Source organism: Perognathus longimembris, chromosome 9, assembly GCF_023159225.1.
Source record: "Perognathus longimembris pacificus isolate PPM17 chromosome 9, ASM2315922v1, whole genome shotgun sequence".
NCBI classification, from domain to species: Eukaryota; Metazoa; Chordata; class Mammalia; order Rodentia; family Heteromyidae; genus Perognathus; species Perognathus longimembris.
Window position 1 is genome coordinate 10,909,433 of NC_063169.1, and position 19,777 is coordinate 10,929,209.

Below are 19,777 nucleotides of genomic sequence, written 5' to 3' on the forward strand. Positions count from 1 at the left end.
TCTTCTGCTATGTGCTACAAATTTCTCTAAAATATAAATAAGGTTTTTCATACAGAAGCAAAAACTAGTCTTCTTAAATCTAGGACAAGTACCAAAAACTGTAGTCATGGCAGGAATAGGGTGCCAAAATTTACATTCGAAATGATTTCGTCATCAGTAAAGCACTATCACGTAAGGAATAAACTGTTTCATCTCAACCACATTGTTAAGTGCAGTATTCGTGTCTCACAGGAAGACTTGTTCCGTACTCTTGCATCTTATAAACTTATTGCGCCAAGGTATAGGTGGTACAGAAGCAAATGGGGGCGGACATGTCCTGTGACTTTGAAAGATGGCAACATTTTTTCAGGATCAGCAGATTTTGCTGTAAGGTAAGATTTTGCAGTGCTTAAATTTTAAAAATTTGCCCGTGCATGTTTTCAGTTGTTTATTATGACGGTCTATTTTAAGCTTTCTAGGGAGAATGTACTGCCTCTCCTCAGAGGAAACATTGAAAGCATTTCTATTGAACCCACGTCCCTATCTTCTTCCACCGATGCCAATGCCACCGTGCAAAGTGTTTATATTAGGACCTCCAAGCTCAGGGAAGACAACACTTTGCAATCTGGTTGCAGAACATTACAAAGGAAAGGTAACTATCTGTCCTTGATTGAAACGTATTAATTTGCACTCCATTTTCTTAACTTTACACTGTTAACTGGGTGATTCCTTCTTTCAACAGATTTGCATCTCCGTGTCCCGGAGATAGAATATTAGGTTCCACCGCCTTATGGAAGGCACATCAGAGGATTTATGGAAGCTTTCTTAAACCTGTCACAGTATATACATATGTGTCAAAGGAATATTTTAAAATATAAGGATGTAAACTCATATAGAAATTAAATCTCAATGAGAAAAACTAGAAAATAGGCAACTTAGAACATAACATATACATATGGCCACTAAACACTAGGGAAAAAAAAGGTACCACCACCCTTCTCTGATAAACAGAAAGATACGAAGAAATAGGAATGTCATATCACAGTCATTGTTTGATTTAAAAGATTACTGCTAACACTGAACAGGGATAGGCAGCTAGGTTGGGAGAATGTACATCCCCATATGTTGCTGGTAAGAATATAACACTTTAGGGGCTGGGGATATGGCCTAGTGGCAAGAGTGCTCGCCTTGTATACATGAAGCCCTGGGTTCAATTCCCCAGCACCACATATACAGAAAATGGCCAGAAGTGGCGCTGTGGCTCAAGTGGCAGAGTGCTAGCCTTGAGCGAAAAGAAGCCAGGGACAGTGCTCAGACCCTGAGTCCAAGCCCCAGGACTGGCCAAAAAAAAAAAAAAACAAAAACAAAAACAAAAGAATATAACACTTTAGGCATAGCATTGTAAATAAAGTCTAGACCTGTACACCTAGCCTCAAGTCAATGTATATCCCTTCAACCATCTATCTGTTTTATAGAAACTATCCTATCAAAGATAGTTACATATTTAGTAATAATAATAGTCATCATAGCCTACTTTATACCTACATGTCTTAAAATATGTATAGCTAAGTACATATATATCTAAATTCAATACTTAATTAAATTTGTAATATATTTGTCTAATGTAATTTTTGGCTCTATTAAAATGATGATGTGGAGGTGTGTTTATTGTCACAGAATAAAGCAATGTAAGCAAGTTGGGCAAAAAATTAGGATTCTCAAAATAATAATTTACTTAAAAGACATATAGGAATCTATTTCTCAGACCCCTAAATTCATTATAAAGTCTATTTTCTACCTCACAAAAACTTATATCCAGGATATGTTAAACAATTCCAATTTGCTTTGGTGAGTAGCAATTCCTTTATACAACTACTTAAAATTATAAAACAAAAATTCCAACTCAGTCTTCAAAATTAAGCCACAAATCCAAAATTGAAAAAGTTCAAAATTATCAGGGATTAGGAAAAAATCTAAACTTAAAATACAATAAGAAAAAGATTAATAAACCAAATAATGGTTAGGTTGTAGAAATACTTCAAAGCTCCTCCTTAGTTGGTTGGAGGGGAATAGCCCACCCACTTTGGAAAGAGCTTGATGGTTAATTATAAAGTAAAATACAACACTGATTTGCTCTCTGGCCTGGTAATTCCACTCCTAAATATGTGCCTAAGAGTAATGAAAATATATGTCCACAAAAAGACCCTAGTACAAGTGCTCATGTGTTTATACTAGCTCAAACCTGGACATAACCCAAATGTCCTTCAATAGAAGAATATGTAAGAACTGTGGTGTGCTCATGTAATGGTATACTGCTCAGCCACAGTAAAGATACCTATAATAATGATGAGTCTCAAAAACATTCTGCTAGGAGGAGGGAACCCTGATAAAATATGACAAACAGTATAATCCCATTTGTAAGAAATTCTAGGAAAGGCAAACCTGACCTACACTGAGAGTAGAAAGTGGTAGGCACCAGGAATGAAAGCTGAGGGGGGTGGGGGGAGGCAGGAGGTGAATTGCAAAGGAGCATAAGGAGGATTTGGAGGATAGTATACAAGTTCCATTTCCTGATTTTGAGTGTTGCTGTATCTATATATTTGTAAACAAAAAACCCTTCAATTTATATACTTTAAATAGGTGCCTTTTATATATATACATAGAATGTATGATTATGTATCACTAGTGTATACATGTATAATTTATAAAAGAGGTATGTGCATGAATGCATATATTATACATATATACCTATAGTACATTAAAAATTAGCTAAATTTCTATTAAAGCCAAACTCAAAAATCAATTAATTCTGTACATAACTCCAGCGATATGCCTAGTAGTATGGGTATTTTTGGAAAATAGATACATGTGAGCAATGTTTTTAAGATTCTCAGCACCTTGTGCTTATGTTGATTTTTTCAACTATTTTTGCAGGTAATTGACTATATCAAAGCTGTTCAACCACGTTTTGATAAAGCCCGTGAAACACTAGCACAAAGACGTATGGCTGACACAGTTGAAGCAGCTATTAAAATAGTGAAAGAAAAGATTCTTGCACAACTCCATTCTAAAAAGCAAGGTGAACCAGTTGTGTGTGTGTGTGTGTGTGTGTGTGTGTGTGTGTGTGTTAAATTTTGATAAACTATTAAGCCTGGCTACCTAAGGGTAAGGATTTGTTTTGCTTATCTCTTGGTATCCATGACACTTTATACATTTGTAGATGTAAAAAATGATTGAGGGAATAAATATGCATTAATTGATTTTTAAGTCAAACCAAAACGTTTTTCATTATACTCCTGTATGTAAAGGGGGCAAGGTGAGCTCCTGGTGTCTTATACCTGTAATCCTAAACTGCTTAGGAGATTGAGATCTGAGGATTTGGGGTTCAAAGCCAGCCTGGATAGGAAAGTCTGTGAGACTCCTATCTCCAACTACCAAAAGGCAGGAAGTAGAGTTGTGGCCTCAGTGAAAGAGCACTCACCTTGAGCAAAAAAAAAAAAAAAAAAAAAAAAAGCCCAGGAACAGTTCCCAGGCCCTGAATTCAAGCTCCAGGACCCCACACCAAAAATGGATGGTTTGGGGGGGTTCACGTGGTAGAGCACCTGCCTAGCAAACACAAAGCCTGAGTTCAAATCTTCATACTGTTAGAGAGAGGGAGGAGTGCAAAGGAGGGTAGAGGGGAAAGGAAAGGAAAAGAAGAAAAAAGAAGAAAGGGAATTAGCAGGTCCTTCTATATTTGCTTTTTTTTAAATTTTACTTTGATACTCTACTTACTGGGCAGAGACTATTTGATTAGTATTTATTCCTTGATCTACTCTGGTAACTAAATAAGAACCCACCTGACGCGTCGGAGTTGGTTGTTGTTTTAGGCTTACACACCTAAACCTGATTGTAATTAAATCTTCCAGTTTGGGAAATCCTGCCATCCGCTTCAAATGCAGTGAAACTGGAGACATCCTTAGTGAAAAAGGACACAATTACTTGGTTTTATAGACAAGGAAACTGAGACTCAATGAGTTTAAATGGCTGTAAATATCATCCAGGGATAGCATAGCTGAGACTTGAATCTACCTTTCTAGCCAGTAACCTTTCTCCTGCTACTCTACCTCTTGGATCTCACTAACTGCTGTCACATTATTTTAGAATAGATGCTTTTTCCTGCTTTTCTCCAGGAAAAACAAGAGTACTCATTTTATGACTACTTTTGAAATTTATAGACTTGTTTGAGTGGATTTTACATTGCTGGTTGGCACTCTTGTAACTCATGATATTAGAATGACTATAGCTTAATCTAAACCTCTGTCTTCACAGAATAACTTCTTTTTAACTTTTGCTTTTGAGGGGTTTTGGTTATTTGAGGCAGGGTTTCACTGTATAGCCCAGGCTAATTTCAAATATTCATTCCCCCTGCCTCAGTCTCCTGAGTGCTGGAATTATGAGCATGTGTCACCATACCTGGCTCTTAATACAATACTTTTTGTTGTTGGTGGTGGTGGTGGTCAAGGGGCTTGAACTATGAGCCTGGGCGCTGTCTCTAAGCTCTTCAGCTCAAGGCTAGCCCATTACTACTCTGAGCCACAGTGCTACTTCTGGTTTTCTGGTAGTAAATTGGAGATAAGAGTCTCATGGGTGGGCTGGGAATATGGCCTAGTGGCAAGAGAGCTTGCCTCATATACATGAAGCCCTGGGTTCAATTCCCCCGCACCACATATATGGAAAATAGACAGAAGTGGCGCTGTAGCTCAAGTGGCAGAGTGCTAGCCTTGAGCAAAAAGGAAACCAGGGACAGTACTCAGGCCCTGAGTCCAAGGCCCAGGACTGGCAAGAAAAAAAAAAAGTCTCATGGGATTTTTTGCCCAGGCCGGCTGTGAACCATGATCCTCAGATTTCAGCCTCCTGAATAGCTAGGATTGCAAGCACGAGCTACCAGAACCTGGCTTAATACAATACTCTTAATTCAGTACTTCCTATGTACTGTGGGGCCTCTTTCTTACTCTCAAAAGTCTGGGTTCCAAGTTTTGGATTAGCTCCACTTTTAAACTATTTCAGTCACTACTGTTTGGATTTTTTTTTTTTACTGTTTGGATTTCTTGAAGGCTGGCAACATACTATGACTTAATATGACTTTCAAGTAACTCAATTACAAATATTCTTAAGAAAGTATTTATTATTATGTATGTGACAATGCCTGTCATTCACTGAATATTACTACATGCTGAATCTCTGCTAATTCAATTGCATGTCCTATTTAATATTGATCTAAGACTTTTAGGTATATGTCTTAATCTTCAAGTCTTATAGATAAAGAAACTAAGGCTTAGAGAAGGGACTATGTAAGTTGCCCAGAATTGGTAGCCAACAAGTAAATGGGACTCAAATAAAAGTTTGTGCTCTTATCCTCTATGTTTCTCAAGTAGAAAAAAGAGATAGAGGAAAACCAACTTATCCTGTTAGACATTTAATATGCTTTTCCACCTGCCTTTTTTCTCTGCTCACATTTGTGATGATGAATTATGACCTAATAGGGCATGTAAAATAATACTCATCTAGAAATAATTCCTCTTGCCAATTAAGATGTGTTCATTACAAAAAATGTGTTATTTGATGTCTAATTTCATTTTTTCTAAATGCTGAGCCAACATTCCAATTAACACTTACTAAATTATCTTCACTAGAGACTTGACATGCCAACATTTTCTTAATCTTGAGTATGTATGTATGTAAACTTCTCAGCTTCTCTGTTCGTCTTTCTTTGTACTATGGCATTCATTATAATAATTATGAAAGCCTTATACTGCATTTTAAATCTAGTAATGCAAAAAATCCCCTACAACACATTTTATTTTAATATATTTCTCATTCTAGTTAATCCATTTTTGAACAAAAATTATGCCTTTCAGTCAGTGGTGTCCCCCAAATGCAAGGCAAAGCAAAGCATTTAAGTGATAAAGTGAATATTTTTGTTTTTAACAAGTTGGACCATGGAGCAGAAATGGATCAAACATCTACAGTTCAGTAGTGAACTCTGTATCCTAAGCACTCGTGGTTTTTCACCAGTGATGGTCTCCTTGGAGCCACTGTTCTGTAGATACCACCAGTCAGCTGTAGTAGCTCTGTAAGACAAGAATGTGGGCATTGTGGGCACAGAGATGAACAAGACATGTAATGCGCCTGTCCTTGTGATGCTTACATTTTAGTAAAGAGTATAGGAGCAAAAATTATAGATATATGATTACATATATGAAACAGAGCAGATTGTAATTGGAGCAGAGATGCTGAAGTGTCATCGGATATGAGCCCTGGATACTAAGTGGAAGCTAGCCAGGCTCCTAGAGGAAGAACCATGATCTTTAATGCTTCTTACAATCAGCAGTAATTCCTTTCACATCAAATTATGGCATGAAATCTTAGAATTGGAAGCTTTTCACAAATGGCTTTTTCCTATTAAAATATAGGGATAGATACTGCCTCTCATGCTGCAAACTGAAAAGCCTCCTTCAGTTATTTTTTCAAATTCACTGTTTTTTCCTCAAACTGACAAAAAGAGAGTTATTCTTTCCTAAAAATGTAAAGCATGGTAGTTGCTTTTGTGTGTGCCGGTAACCAGGGCTTGAACTTCAGGGCTTGCACTCTTGCGTGGTGTCTTTACTCAAGGCTGATGCTCTCCTGGTTGAGTCACACATCTACTTCCAGCTTTTTGCTGGTTAATTGGAGGTAAGAGTCTCTCTGATTTGTATGCCCCAGCTGGCTTCTCACTGTGCATCTCAGATCTCAGCCTGCTGAGTAGCTATGATTGCAGATGTAAGCCACTGGTGCCTGAATAAATGTGGAAGATCTTTAAGGTTGAATTTTGTCCCAATGTATTTTAAAATAAAATTTGCCAAGGGAGAATACTGCAAAGGATTTAACATGAAAACACATAATACAACAGAGGATACTGTGGAGCTGGTTTTCTGTGTGACAACCGTTCAATTCTCACAACAGTGCTTTAAGTTTAATTATGCCCATTTATGTCATGGTAATTGAGACAGAAAAATCAAGCCCACAGTCTTTTGTGACAGTCTACACTAAACCCATGTCTTTCTGACTTTACAGCAGAGCCTTTCAATTACTTCACTTGCCTGCTGGACCCCAACCATTTTTTTCTGACATAGCCAATTATTTTCTTTCAGCTGAGAAAACATCCAAAGAATCTGAAAAACAAAACGGGAAAAAGGAGGCAGAAGCATTTCATAAGGAGGTAGACCCAGGCAAAGAAGAATTACACCCTGTGCCGGATGAAGACGGTACAGAGAGAAATATCCTGTTGATGCTACTGACAAGCCCTTTCCTAACAGAATTATATTCTCTGATGAAGTATATTCTTCTGTTGCAGCATCCAGTCAGGAAGTCCCTAAAGACATGTCTACGGAAGACTCTGATGAAACCAAAACAAATACGCTTGATAGTCAAGGTGGTAACAAAATGAACTACTAATAGCATGTATATGCCTCTTTCTTGATTTTTTTTGTTTTGTTTTATTTTGGTCTTCAAGTTAGATCCACTGAAAACACTCACCATTTGTTACAAGCTAAGTTGCTTTTCCCTGCTAGTAAGACATGTTCACCTATTTGGATGTCATAATTCTTATTTTAACTAAAAATTTGGACTCTAAGTCCTGAGTGTTCTAGACCCATACCACAATCGTCCTTGGGAATCTACCTGTTTCTTTAATTCGGTTTTTTTAGTTCTTAATAGATATTTTATTCACAGATGAAAGAGAAACCAGTGAAATGAGTTCTCAAGACCTTAGTCAAGAGACAAAGACAGAATCAGAAGAAGGTAAACTAATGTTTGAGTAAGAATTTAGGAGAAGTGAATGATTTTCTTTAAAAATACTATTAATTTACTCTATCCTAAAAGTATCGGAAATGTAGGCAGGCTTTCTTTCTGTTGTGCCATTGCTGGCATGAGGCTACTGACCATGACTGGAACTCCAGCTATCATGTCAGGGAACTTAGCAGGAAGAGGATAAAATATAGAGAACAATATCTGACAATCTCCAGCTGAGTTAACTTTCTTAAATACTGAGAGAAAATTGTGCCAACCTTCCCTCCGTGAATTCTACCTACATCTTATTGCTCAAGCTGTAAGGAAATTTGAGAGATGTAGCTTTTCAGCCCCAGTACATTGCTGGCCTTGACAAAAATCAGGTGTCTGCTACTAAGGAAGTAGAAAACAGATATGCAATGGACCTGTAGCAATTTGTACATTTAGCATCCTTTTTGTGTGACTATTGTCTCTTCAGTTCTTTGAAAAAATATTACCTTTAAACAGTTCTATGATAGGGTTTCAATTTCATGTATCAACATATTAGTACAATACATCTTGGTCAGTGTCACCTCTTCCATTGTTTTGGGGTTTTTTTCCCCTATCTATCCCAACTATATGCATTCCATCAAGTTACTTGGCTCCATTTTCACATCTGTACATTGAATGTTAGACAGTATTCCCCCACCTTTTCTCTCTCCGTTCAACTGGCCTTACCCCCTCCCTCAGACCACCACACATTCCTGAAAACTCATTTCAGCTTCCTGTCATTTTGTTCCATTATGAGTTATACTGCCACAAACTTCCCCTTCAAGCAATGCTTACATATTGTATATATATGTGTATATATACACACATATGATCCTGCATATGTTTTCATGTCTGCTTATAATTTAGATATAACTTCCACATATGATAGAAAACATATGCCCCTTGTCTCTCTAAACCTGGCTTACATCATTTAACATAATTTTTCCAAGTGCACTCATTTCCCTGCAAATGACATATCATTCTTCTCATTTAGCACATTTTCCTGGCTACCTTTGCTGGTTCGTGCTCTACCCTCCTGTGGCTACAGGAAGATCCTGATTTCTTGACTTGACTTTAGTTCTCTGGGAACTGTGTCTCTTTCCATCCCAGAGGACACCTGAAGACAAAGAGGGCAACCCCTTTGAAAGCCCTTTGGAGCTTTCCTGGGCTGAAATCAACTGGGCCCAAAGATGCTGGTGGTTCGATCCTTGGGGTAACATCTGGGAAGCAGAAGTGGAAGTGCAGAAACACTGGAGCCCCGTGGCCAGTCAAGTTCCTGTCTTGCTGGAGGAGAGGAGAGCCATTTTCAATCACCCTGAAGCCTGAAAGCCAACTCAGCCATGCAAAGAGACACTTCTCCAAATGAAAGAAAGATTCACACTCAAAAACCAAGCAAAGCCATGCCACCTTTCTCCCAGTCTCTTCCATCTTGCCTGCTTTCTGTCCTCTCACCATCTCAACTGTGGGCCGCGTATTTGTAACTGGAAGTCTACATCTTGTTTTCTGACCCAGTCCCTACGTGCTTGTGTTTAGCTTGATTTGGGGAACTTTTGAGGTCTTCTACCTCCTCTCTTGCTTCTTTGGTTTGGTCTCTTCTCTTGCCTCATGTGACTTTCTTCTCGCCTCATGTGAATTATTATGTGCATGTACTCCCCTCACTGCAAGTCACTGCTAGTTTGTGATTCTGTGGCTCCTGAGTGAACCTTTTCTTTCCTTTCTTCAAGCATGTGCTATAGGAATACTAAGAGAATACTTTCTGTAGGTCAGTTATTAATAATTATGTTATTGGAAATAGCACTGCCCACTAAAAGTATTAATAGCATTCATTTATGAAGGTATTTTGCTTTAGTTTCAACAGAAGACTCACTGCCAGAAATAAATGCAAATCATCCAGATGTTGTGGCCATGTTGGCAGACACTCTAAAATATATAAAGGACATAAATTTTGACCAGCCTCATGAAAAACGTGCTGAGGTCTTAGGTGAAGTCCTCAAAGAGGTAAAAATAAAAAAAAAAGAATATTAATTTTTATCATTGACTTAGAAACTAAGAAAACATTCATCTAATCTATGTATAACTATTTTAGAGTCTAATTTTACAATAATGAAATGTATAGCTTTCAAGTGTATAAATGTTTAATAGTCAATATTATTGTATGTTTTAATACTCAACATTATTGTAGACAATTGCCAGTGCAGTTTGGTACATTTTCTGTTATAATGAAATTATGAGATATAATTGCATATCGTTAAAATTAATTCATTAACTCTGATTATCTTTGATCCATTGTAGATCAAAAGATGGTGCGTATGATGCCAGTAGCAAAATTATTTTATTCATGAACTTATACAGAATGAGACAAATTTTGCTCCACGGCTAACAATTTTCATTCAGCCACCCTAAACACATCGTGTATTCTTAGAAGAAATGATGGGCCAATAAGCAATATTTCAGACCAAAAGGGGAAACAGTCTCAAATACTGTGCACTACCAAGCCTAGATTGTTCTTGAGTCTCAGCAACTTTTACCAGGGCTTCCTTGAACAGTGATCTTCCTAGTCTGTGTTCTGAATAGCTGACGTTTCAGGCCTGTGCTGCCATATCCCTGCTCTAAATTTTTTTTTTTAAAAAAAGGTAAACTCTGGATAGACCCGACTGTTATAATGGCCCTTTTGACATCTCTTCCCCTTTGATTTCTAATATTTGTTGGTACCTTGCCTAGAGCCTTCAGGATTTGGGTATTCACAGGACCTTATTGGTAACTGCCATAGGTGTGGAAGCCATTGCTACTGAGAGGGAAGGGGTGAGTTCAGTGGAACTTCCCAAGTACCTACAGGATATAGTTCCTTCCTATTGTGGGTAGTTACCACCTCAGGAACTCTCCTCAGACGCTGAAGGGTAAAAGCAAAAGAGAAAGAGGTGGAGGGTGTTGTCATTGAAAACTCAAGCTGGACTAGGAACTTGCTGCTACTCACACTGGTCCCTATAGCTTCTCCCAGAAACATGTTTGCAATGCAGGCTCGGGCCTCACCACAAGACCTTTTGACTCCACATCTGCTTTCAATGATACTAAGTAATGTACAGTGAAAATAGCTTATTATGCTTAGTGATTAAAGGGCTTTGGTTCTCGTTTTTAACTTTTAAAACAAATTGCATGACTTTAAAATTGTTTCTCTTTTTTAAAGTTAAGTTACTTTTTTTTTTCCTTTCTCAAAGCCAGAGTTACCAAGATAGAATTCTTGACTTGCCAACCTATGATGAAAATCAATGTGCAATTCTTCACAGGTCATAGAAGAAAACAAAGACAGGTTTCCTGGTGCTCCCAAATATGGAGGATGGGTTATGGACAACTGCCCCATTGTGAGAGAACTGTGGACAGTCTTCATTGAGAAAGGATTTGCACCTGACTTGGTGATCTGTTTAACAGATACAGAAAATGATGGTTAGTAAAGATGTATCATTTAAATTTGGCAGGAGAGTTCTATTGCTGATAGTAATTTTAGGTTAAAATACAGAATGAAGAGCTTTCCACAGTCCTTAGGGGCAAATGTACCCCCATAGTCCCTGAAGGGCCTGCAGGTGCACAGATTGAGCCGCCTGTCCACCCACAAGGTGGTCTGGGGTGGTGGTCAGGTGGAGGTAAGAGTCCCAAGAGTTTGGCTGGCTGGCCTGACTTTGAACTGTAACCTTCAGATCTCAGCCTCCTGAGTAGCTAGGATTACAAGCAGGAGCCACCCCTCGGCTTAATTGTGATTATTCTTAAGGAAATATATTTGAAGTAAGAGTTTCTAGGGGAAAAGTATGACATGTGGTCTAGTATATATCTTTGTTCTCATTACTTATGCCATAATAACAAATATACCTTTTATAGAGATTTAAGACAGTCTACTAAACTGTTCAAGAATTAGGATACTAGTGGATAAATACTTTCAAAATATATTTGAATATAGTCAAAAATACTTTTTTTTTCTTTTGAAGTGTTTTTCTTTCTTTCTTTCTTTTTTCAGGCCCAAGATTAGTACTCCAACTCAGTACCTGCCCTTTTGCTCATTGGGTAGTGCTCTACCAGTTGAGCCATGAAGTTTTTTAATGATTGTTTTTAAACACAAACTATAAAAAGGATGGAAAGAATAAGACAGCACTTATACTGTATTTCCCTATTAACACTAAGACATATGTTCAAAATGTGTTTCAAACTATTTAGCCAGATCACTAATCCTAGTCACTACCACAGTTCAGATGACCATTAGGAAAAGAATGGAGCCACAGAAATCCATCGTGAGACAACTTCTAGAGAATGCACATACTTTGCTATGTATAATTTACTAACTTTGTAGTTTAGTCTCTTAGTATGTAGCAAGTTTGTTTAAAATACCACTCCCAGGGCTGGGGATATGGCCTAGTGGCAAGAGCGCTTGCCTCGTATACATGAAGCCCTCGGTTCGATTCCCCAGCACCACATATACAGAAAATGGCCAGAAGTGGCGCTGTGGCTCAAGTGGCAGAGTGCTAGCCTTGAGCAAAAGGAAGCCAGGAACAGTGCTCAGGCCCTGAGTCCAAGGCCCAGGACTGGCAAATAAATAAATAAATAAATAAATAAATAAATAAAATACCACTCCTGTTGGTCTCTAGTAACACTAAAATAAATGCAAATTTTAAAAACCAGCACTCCTTTTGCTGTGAATGTAAGACAACCTAAATGTTGGCTGTAGGATGATGCAGTTCAAAGCCCAAAATAATACAGGCTTGGAAGACATAGAATGTACATCTATCCACACTATCAGTATGCTACTATTTCGTGTGTGTGTGTGTGTGTGTGTGTGTGTTGGCCCTGGGATTGAACTCAGGGCCTAGGCACTATTCCTGACTTTTTTTTCCCCTCAAGGCAAGTACGCTACCTCTTGAGCCACAGCTCCACTTTCAGCTTTTTGCTGGTTAACTAGAGATATGAGTCTCACAGACTTTCCTGACCAGGCTGGTTTCGAACCACAATCCTCAGATCTTAGCCTCCTATGTAGCTAGGATTACAAGCATGAGCCACTGGCACTGGCCTAGGTCCTATACTGTTATGTACATACTTGCTTGTCTCCACACACACGATAAATTATTAACTCAAATTGGAAAAACAAGATGAATGTATTCTTATCTACATTTCAAAATAACTTTTAAATGACAAAGAAGTTCCCCATGTTTGTTAAATCTGGTCAGAACATAGCTTTTTAAATATTTTCTCAACTACAAGTATAATTTTCCACCCTAGCTTAGTGCCTCTGCAACCAGTTTGACAAGAAGACCTCCAGTACTTTAAGAAAAGCTTTGACAGATAAATCTGCACTAGAACTCTTCTGATGACTGTGAATAATTGCAGTCCACAAATGTGTGACCATTCATCAGCAAATGACCTCATATGTACATATGATTCAAACAAACTTTTAGAGAGAGAGCACAAAATAAACACTACAATGTTTTTCATCTGTAATGCTGCTTGAGGTCAGATAAAAAGATTAACAGTACTGAGTCAGGTTATATTCATTATGTCTTAAGTAGTTAGAACAATTTTGAAACTCAAAGGTAAGCAAGAGCCTATGCTAATGCAATTTTGTAATCATGTAATATAATTGCTCCTATGAATTATAATCAGTAAGCAGTTAGTACAAATATAAATATGTATAAGGCACCACTGAATCATAGTCTGGTGAATAAACTTCTCAACTAAAGTATTTAGGAGAGAAGATTAAGAGAAATAAGAAGGGCCAAGCACCAGTAGCTCACACCTGTAATTCTAGCTACTCAGGAGGCTATGATCTGAGGACTGGTTCAAAACCAACCAGGGCAGCAAAGTCTGTGAGACTCTTATTTCCAAAACACTACCAAAAAAAGCTGGAAGTGGAACAGTGGCACAAGTGGTAAATTACAAGCCTTGAGCAAAACCACCCAGGCCTGAGTTCAAGCCCCAAGACTACTGGCAAAAGAGAGAGGGGAGGGAAAGGGTAAACATGACAGGTTCCAGTATTTTCCATTTAAAATCACAACACATGACATACAAAAAATAGTAACCAAAGAAGCTATAATATAGATATGATTGGCATATCTAAAATCATATATATATATATTACCTAAATTTGTGTTAATTATGCACTCAGCACATTCTTCCTTTTGCTCTTTTTTTGTTGTTGTTGGTTGTAGGTCTTGAACTCAGGATTTGGGAACTGTCCCTTAGCTGTTTTTGCTCAAGACTAGCACCCTACCATTTTGAGTCACAGCTCTACTTCCAGTTTTTGGTGGTTAATTGGAGATAAGAGTCTCACAGACTTTCCTGCCTGGGCTGACTCTGAACCATGATCCTCAGATCTCAACCTCCTGAATAGCTAGGGTTACAGGCATGAGCTACTGTTGCCTGACAGCACATTATATATGATTCCCTTCATGCTTCACTTTGCTAAGTGAACTCTGCACTTCCTCTTCTAAAATTAGTGCAACTAAGTTGTCTGTGTACATCAAATTTTATTTCATCACAAACTAAGCAAACTAGTTGGGTAAAATGCTTCTTTGTTTCCTACCATCAAATACCCGCTGGTGATAAATGCATGTGAAAATATTCTGTGAATCCTACAGCATCCTGAACCTCATTTTACTGATTCTTTCATCCTGATCCTGCTGGGAAATTACTTATTGTTATTTAGGGCATGCAGCTCCATCAAGTACACATCTCCTCTATAGTCCATAGCCTACCACAATCTCGTATTTTCCTGAATCTCACAAAGAAAAATCAGGTGCCCAAATGGCTGCCGTTTGAGTCCAGGCATTTGAATGGCATTCCCTCTGAATGGCATTCACTCTGAAGTTTGACACATACAGTCAGTGGTAGACTATGGTTACTTCCACACCTTCATCTTGGCCTTTGGGTCGTTCAAGAATTTTGTCAGTATTGGAGCAATCTGTATATTCTGTTGAATATACTGCTGAACAATGGATCTACTATCCAGTTCTTCAGGTTTTAATCAACAAATTATAGAAATCATATGCATGGTCCCAGGTTTTGTCCAGCCCAGCGTGGCCCATAGAGTGAGAGTTGAGGTGTCTGGAGTTAGTAACTCCTTGAGGGAGAAATAATTTTTGTCATTGTTTTCCAACATATATCTTGTTCAACTGTATAGAACTTCAGAGATAATATGATGCTTTTCATTTGTGTTTCAGGAAAATACTTACTTAATAGAGTATATTTAGAAAGGAAGTCTGAAATTGATGCCAAGATTTTAGAAAGGCTATCAACTGAACTACACAAGAAAAAGGAAGAGGAAGCAGCAGTAAGGTAAAGTCTACCCAGAATGGTACCCACTTAATATCTTCTCACAATTTATACTTAGGAATATCCCTAATATCAAAAAGGTTGTCTATTACCTTGATCCACTTCTACTATATTTCATGAATGCATCTCGACTCTCAAAAGTACACACCGTGAATGCTTTCATAGACCATATCAAATCTATTTTTGTTTGTGTGTTGGTGGTACAGGGACTTGAACTCAGGACCTCACTCTCACTTGCTCAGCTTGTGTTCCACTACTTGAGCCATGTCCCCAACCCCAAATGTACTCTGTGTGTGTGTGTGTGTGTGTGTGTGTGTGTGTGTGTGTGTGTGTGTTATGTATATGCTGGTACTGGGTCTTGAACTCAAGGCCTCATGCTCTTTGCTTGGATTTTTCATCAAGGTTGGTGCTCTACCACTTGAGCCACACCTTCATTTCTAGCTTTTTGCTTATTTATTAGAGATAAGAGCTCATGGACATTTTCTCCTGGGCTGGCTTTGAACAAAAATCAGCAGATTTCAACCTACTGAGTAGCTAGGATTACACGTGTGATCCACCAGTGGTTGACAACCAAATGTATTCCTGTGTGTGTGTGTGTGTGTGTGTGTGTGTGTGTGTGTGTGTGTGTCTACTGGAGCTTAAACTCAGGGCCTGGGTGCTGTTCCTTAGCTTTTTTGCTTCATCTGAGTTCCCCAGAGCTAAGGTTACTACATAACAATGTTTTATTTATGACTTACTTTTGTAAGTAGTATCTTCCAAGTGAAATCACAAACCTAACTAAGTCCTAAGGACAGACCAACACTGGTTATTTACATTTAATGGGTCTAAGCTGATTGGCCTATTTGCCAATGTGAGTGTAATGAAGAGCTTTAAAGAAAGTGAATGTTGGGGCTGGGGATATGGCCTAGTGGCGAGAGAGCTTGCCTCCTATACATGAGGCCCTGGGTCCGATTCCCCAGCACCACATATACAGAAAACAGCCAGAAGTGGCACTGTGGCTCAGGTGGCAGAGTGCTAGCCTTGAGCAAAAAGGAAGCCAGGGACAGTGCTCAGGCCCTGAGTCCAAGGCCCAGGACTGGCCCCCCCCCCCAAAAAAAGTGAATATTCCTGACTGGGGTTAAGATTATAATACTTCAATAAACTATTAGTTTCTTTAGGTTGTGGAATAAGATATATGTAAAAAAAATGACTTAATTTTCTAATTATTTTTATTGTTGAAATATTCTCTCCAAAATACTAAATTTTAATTCATCCATTGGTAGTTCTACTGCTCCAATAATGAAGCTCTAGAAATTTAAATACTACACTTTTTTATGTATACCCACTAAATTACTTACTACTTATTGATGATAGCACACATAGAAATTTATTCAAATGCTGTTTCTTCCTCCTTCCTCAGAATTAAATTTTTGATCTGAGATTTAAGAGTCTAAATTATGAAGCTGGGTGGTTGGTAATTATGGAAGGAAGTTAACCTATATGTGAATGTCAGAGGTCTCTTTTAAGCTAATGTTTATTATTCATATCAGTCATTCCTTTAGAAACATGACACAAAACAGCATGAAGTTTTACTTGCATTTCCTCTGTAAATCACTGGGGATTACAGGCCCCCACCATTAATCCCAGCCATTGTGCCTTTCTGTAGTAATCCTAACTACGGGAACTACCTGGCCCAGCCATTAGTTCAGAAGGGATCTAGTGAGCTGCTTCTTCTTTTCTTTTTCTTTCTTTCTTTTTTTTTTTTTTTTTTTTTTTTTTTTTTTTTTGCCTGTCCTTAAACCTTGTTCCCAAATTTCCACCTTCCAGTTAGCTAGGCTTGAATCACAATGCCCAGAACATTTCCCATTTAATCAAAGGAAAAATGCTACAAATCCTCCCATTTGCCTTTCAATTTATACTTAGATAATCCCTCATTAATAATTTCCCAAAATATGACATTCAGGTTGTTCTTACCAACAGAAAAATAAAAAGTCCCCAATAACAGCATTTGAAAGATAACTAGTCTCCACTTGAGTCATTCAAAGATACACAATAAAGTATAATATCATGAACAACTTAGTCTTTCCGGCTGTACTCCTTTAAGTAATCCTATAATAATGTAAGATATCTCATATTCCAGATATAATTAAATTTGGGGCCTTTGCATTTCAGAAAAGCCAAAGAGGAAGCATTAAGACTGGAAGAAGAAGAGCAGAAGATATTGGACGCTATAAATAAGAAAGCAAAAGGCAAGCCCAGATTGATGTGGCTGATAATGAGTCATTTCGCCTTCTAGTTTCAGCATCTGCAGTAGGTCAAGTGAATTATAAATAGAGCAATATGCTTCCCAGTTGGCCAGTGTGCCCAGGCGTGTACCTGTGGTTCTGATTTTGAAGTATGTCTAGTGCCTTCATCACACTCAAAGTCTTTTGGTTTGGGTAGTAAAATATGTGGTCACTGGAGTCATGGATTTGTTGTATCAAAAAGAACTCTTACTGGGCTGGGAATATGGCCTAGTGGCAAGAGTGCTTGCCTCATATACATGAAGCCCTGGCTTCGATTCCCCAGCACCACATACATAGAAAACGGCCAGAAGTGGCGCTGTGGATCAAGTGGCAGAGTGCTAGCCTTGAGCAAAAGAGAAGCCAGGGACAGTGCTCAGGCCCTGAGTCCAAGGCCCAGGACTGGCCAAAAACAAAACAAAACAAAAAGATCTCTTATGCTAAAAAAAAAAAGACTCCTAACATAGAGACATACTGTATGCTCTCTAAGAGCGGTGCAGAGGAATCTGGGCGGCACGTCTTCCAGTAGTTGCATTTGTCATGGTGACACACAGCTGTTGGAATTCTTCCATTAGAAGGATCTTACAAGAGTTGAGAAAAGAGCTGAATTCTTGCTATACACAATTGTCTTTACCCTTTAGCTTCCAAGAACTTCCTTTTAAGATGGAAGCTCTAGCTCATGTTTGTAATTCAACCTATGCAGGAGGCTAAACATCTGAGGCTAGTAGTTCAAAGCCAGCCCAAGCAGAAAAATCTGTGAAACTGTTAGCTACTGTTACTACAATAAAAAGCCAGAAATGGAGATTTGGCTCAAGTGGTAGAGAGCTAGCATTGAGTGAAAAAAAATGCTAAGAGACAACACTGCATTCACGCCCCAGTACCAGCATAAAGAATAAATACATAAATAAAACTGGAGCCCTTGAACTTGGATCCATTGGTAATACTCAGGGGTCTGTGGGCTTCCCTGGGAAAATAATTCTCACAATATTTTCACTAACATTTTACTGAAATTTAGTATTGTCTTCAACTACCAAAACAATATTAGCAGTACCTTGATTTGTTATTAATAAAAGTATTTTCAGGAGCTGGGAATATGGCTTAGTGGTAGAGTGCTTGCCTTGCATGCATGAAGCCCTAGGTTCGATTCCTCAGCACCACATAAACAGAAAAGGCCAGAAGTGGCTCTGTGGCTCAAGTGGTAGAGCAAAAAAAAAAAAAAAGAAAGAAAAAGCCAGGGACAGTGTTCTGGTCTTGAGTCCAAGCCCAAGGACTGGCAAAATAAATAAATAAAAGTATTTTCAATATCACATTATAGTTTCATATCTTACTTATGCCTATTGCTGTTCTAAAATTACAGCACTTATTAAACTAATAGCTAGCTCATCATTAACACATTAGTAAACACGCATAGAGTTCCTGTAGCACAAAAATTGTTCTATCCTTGGTGGTACAGTGGCTTGAATTTAGGGCCTTGGGCTTGCTTAGCTTGTTCGCTCAACTGATGCTCTACCACTTGAACAATACCTTCTGCTCTGGTTTTTGCTGGTTATTTGGGATATGGAATCTTGAGAACTTTTTGGCATAGGCTGACTCCTATCCCCTCTCCTCCTGATCTCCACCTCCTGAATAATTAGATTTCAGGTGTGAGCCACCATGCCCAGCTTGTTTTCCATTGTCATACGCATATTTTGTGAATCTCATAAATGTATGAGAGACACTTGGGGAAATAAGTTTTTTGATGCCATTGCCATCTTTGTTTCCGGAAGACTTCTATATAGATAATGGTAATCAACAATGACAGAAAAATTTGAATTGTGCTTTCTAAATTTACAATTAACACATTGATCAGCAAAGTATGTTATTTATTATTCCTAATTAATGGCAAGACTATATATAGTCTACCCTAGCACTGTCAAGAAAGAAACATAATGTAAGCCAAATAGGTAACATTCCATTTTCTAGTCTGGATATCCATTTGAATAGATACAGAGTTCCTGAATCCAGTTGTTGGTGGCTCATGCCTGAAATCCTAGCTACCCAGGGGGCTGATCTGAGGATCATGGTTTGAATCTTGCCTAGACAGAAGTCTCTGAAACTCTTATCTCCAATTAACCAGCAAAAAGCCAGATGTGCTGCTTTGGCTTCGGGACTGATGAGCACTCAACAAGTCTTTGTTGACTTAAACTCAGTTTTTAAAAATGTATTCTAATTGTGTCTAGAAGGTGAGGAGACACCTGAAAATGAGAATGAAGAAGAGATTGAAGGTAAGGATTCTGAAGAGCGTGATGAGTCGGAGCAATTTGAAATATCCGATGAGGCCAGAGGATCGCTGCTCCCAGAGCTGCCTGATCGTCTCAGGTCCGTAGAAAGAAAACGTCAATCAGGTTAGT

The 19,777-nt window shown here is 38.3% G+C and overlaps 1 protein-coding gene across 1 annotated transcript in view; it reads left to right on the top strand.

Moving 5' to 3' along the window:
• Ak9 (adenylate kinase 9) overlaps positions 1 to 19,777 on the top strand; it is an 82,353-nt gene that overhangs the window by 24,201 nt on the left and 38,375 nt on the right. The window contains exons 10-20 of the mRNA XM_048354519.1: positions 232 to 371; positions 451 to 631; positions 2,914 to 3,058; positions 7,152 to 7,265; positions 7,355 to 7,435; positions 7,732 to 7,800; positions 9,668 to 9,816; positions 11,103 to 11,259; positions 15,015 to 15,129; positions 17,278 to 17,354; positions 19,607 to 19,771. Of these exons, the coding sequence (XP_048210476.1) occupies positions 232 to 371; positions 451 to 631; positions 2,914 to 3,058; positions 7,152 to 7,265; positions 7,355 to 7,435; positions 7,732 to 7,800; positions 9,668 to 9,816; positions 11,103 to 11,259; positions 15,015 to 15,129; positions 17,278 to 17,354; positions 19,607 to 19,771 (1,393 nt within the window). The remainder of the gene's footprint in view (positions 1 to 231; positions 372 to 450; positions 632 to 2,913; positions 3,059 to 7,151; positions 7,266 to 7,354; positions 7,436 to 7,731; positions 7,801 to 9,667; positions 9,817 to 11,102; positions 11,260 to 15,014; positions 15,130 to 17,277; positions 17,355 to 19,606; positions 19,772 to 19,777) is intronic.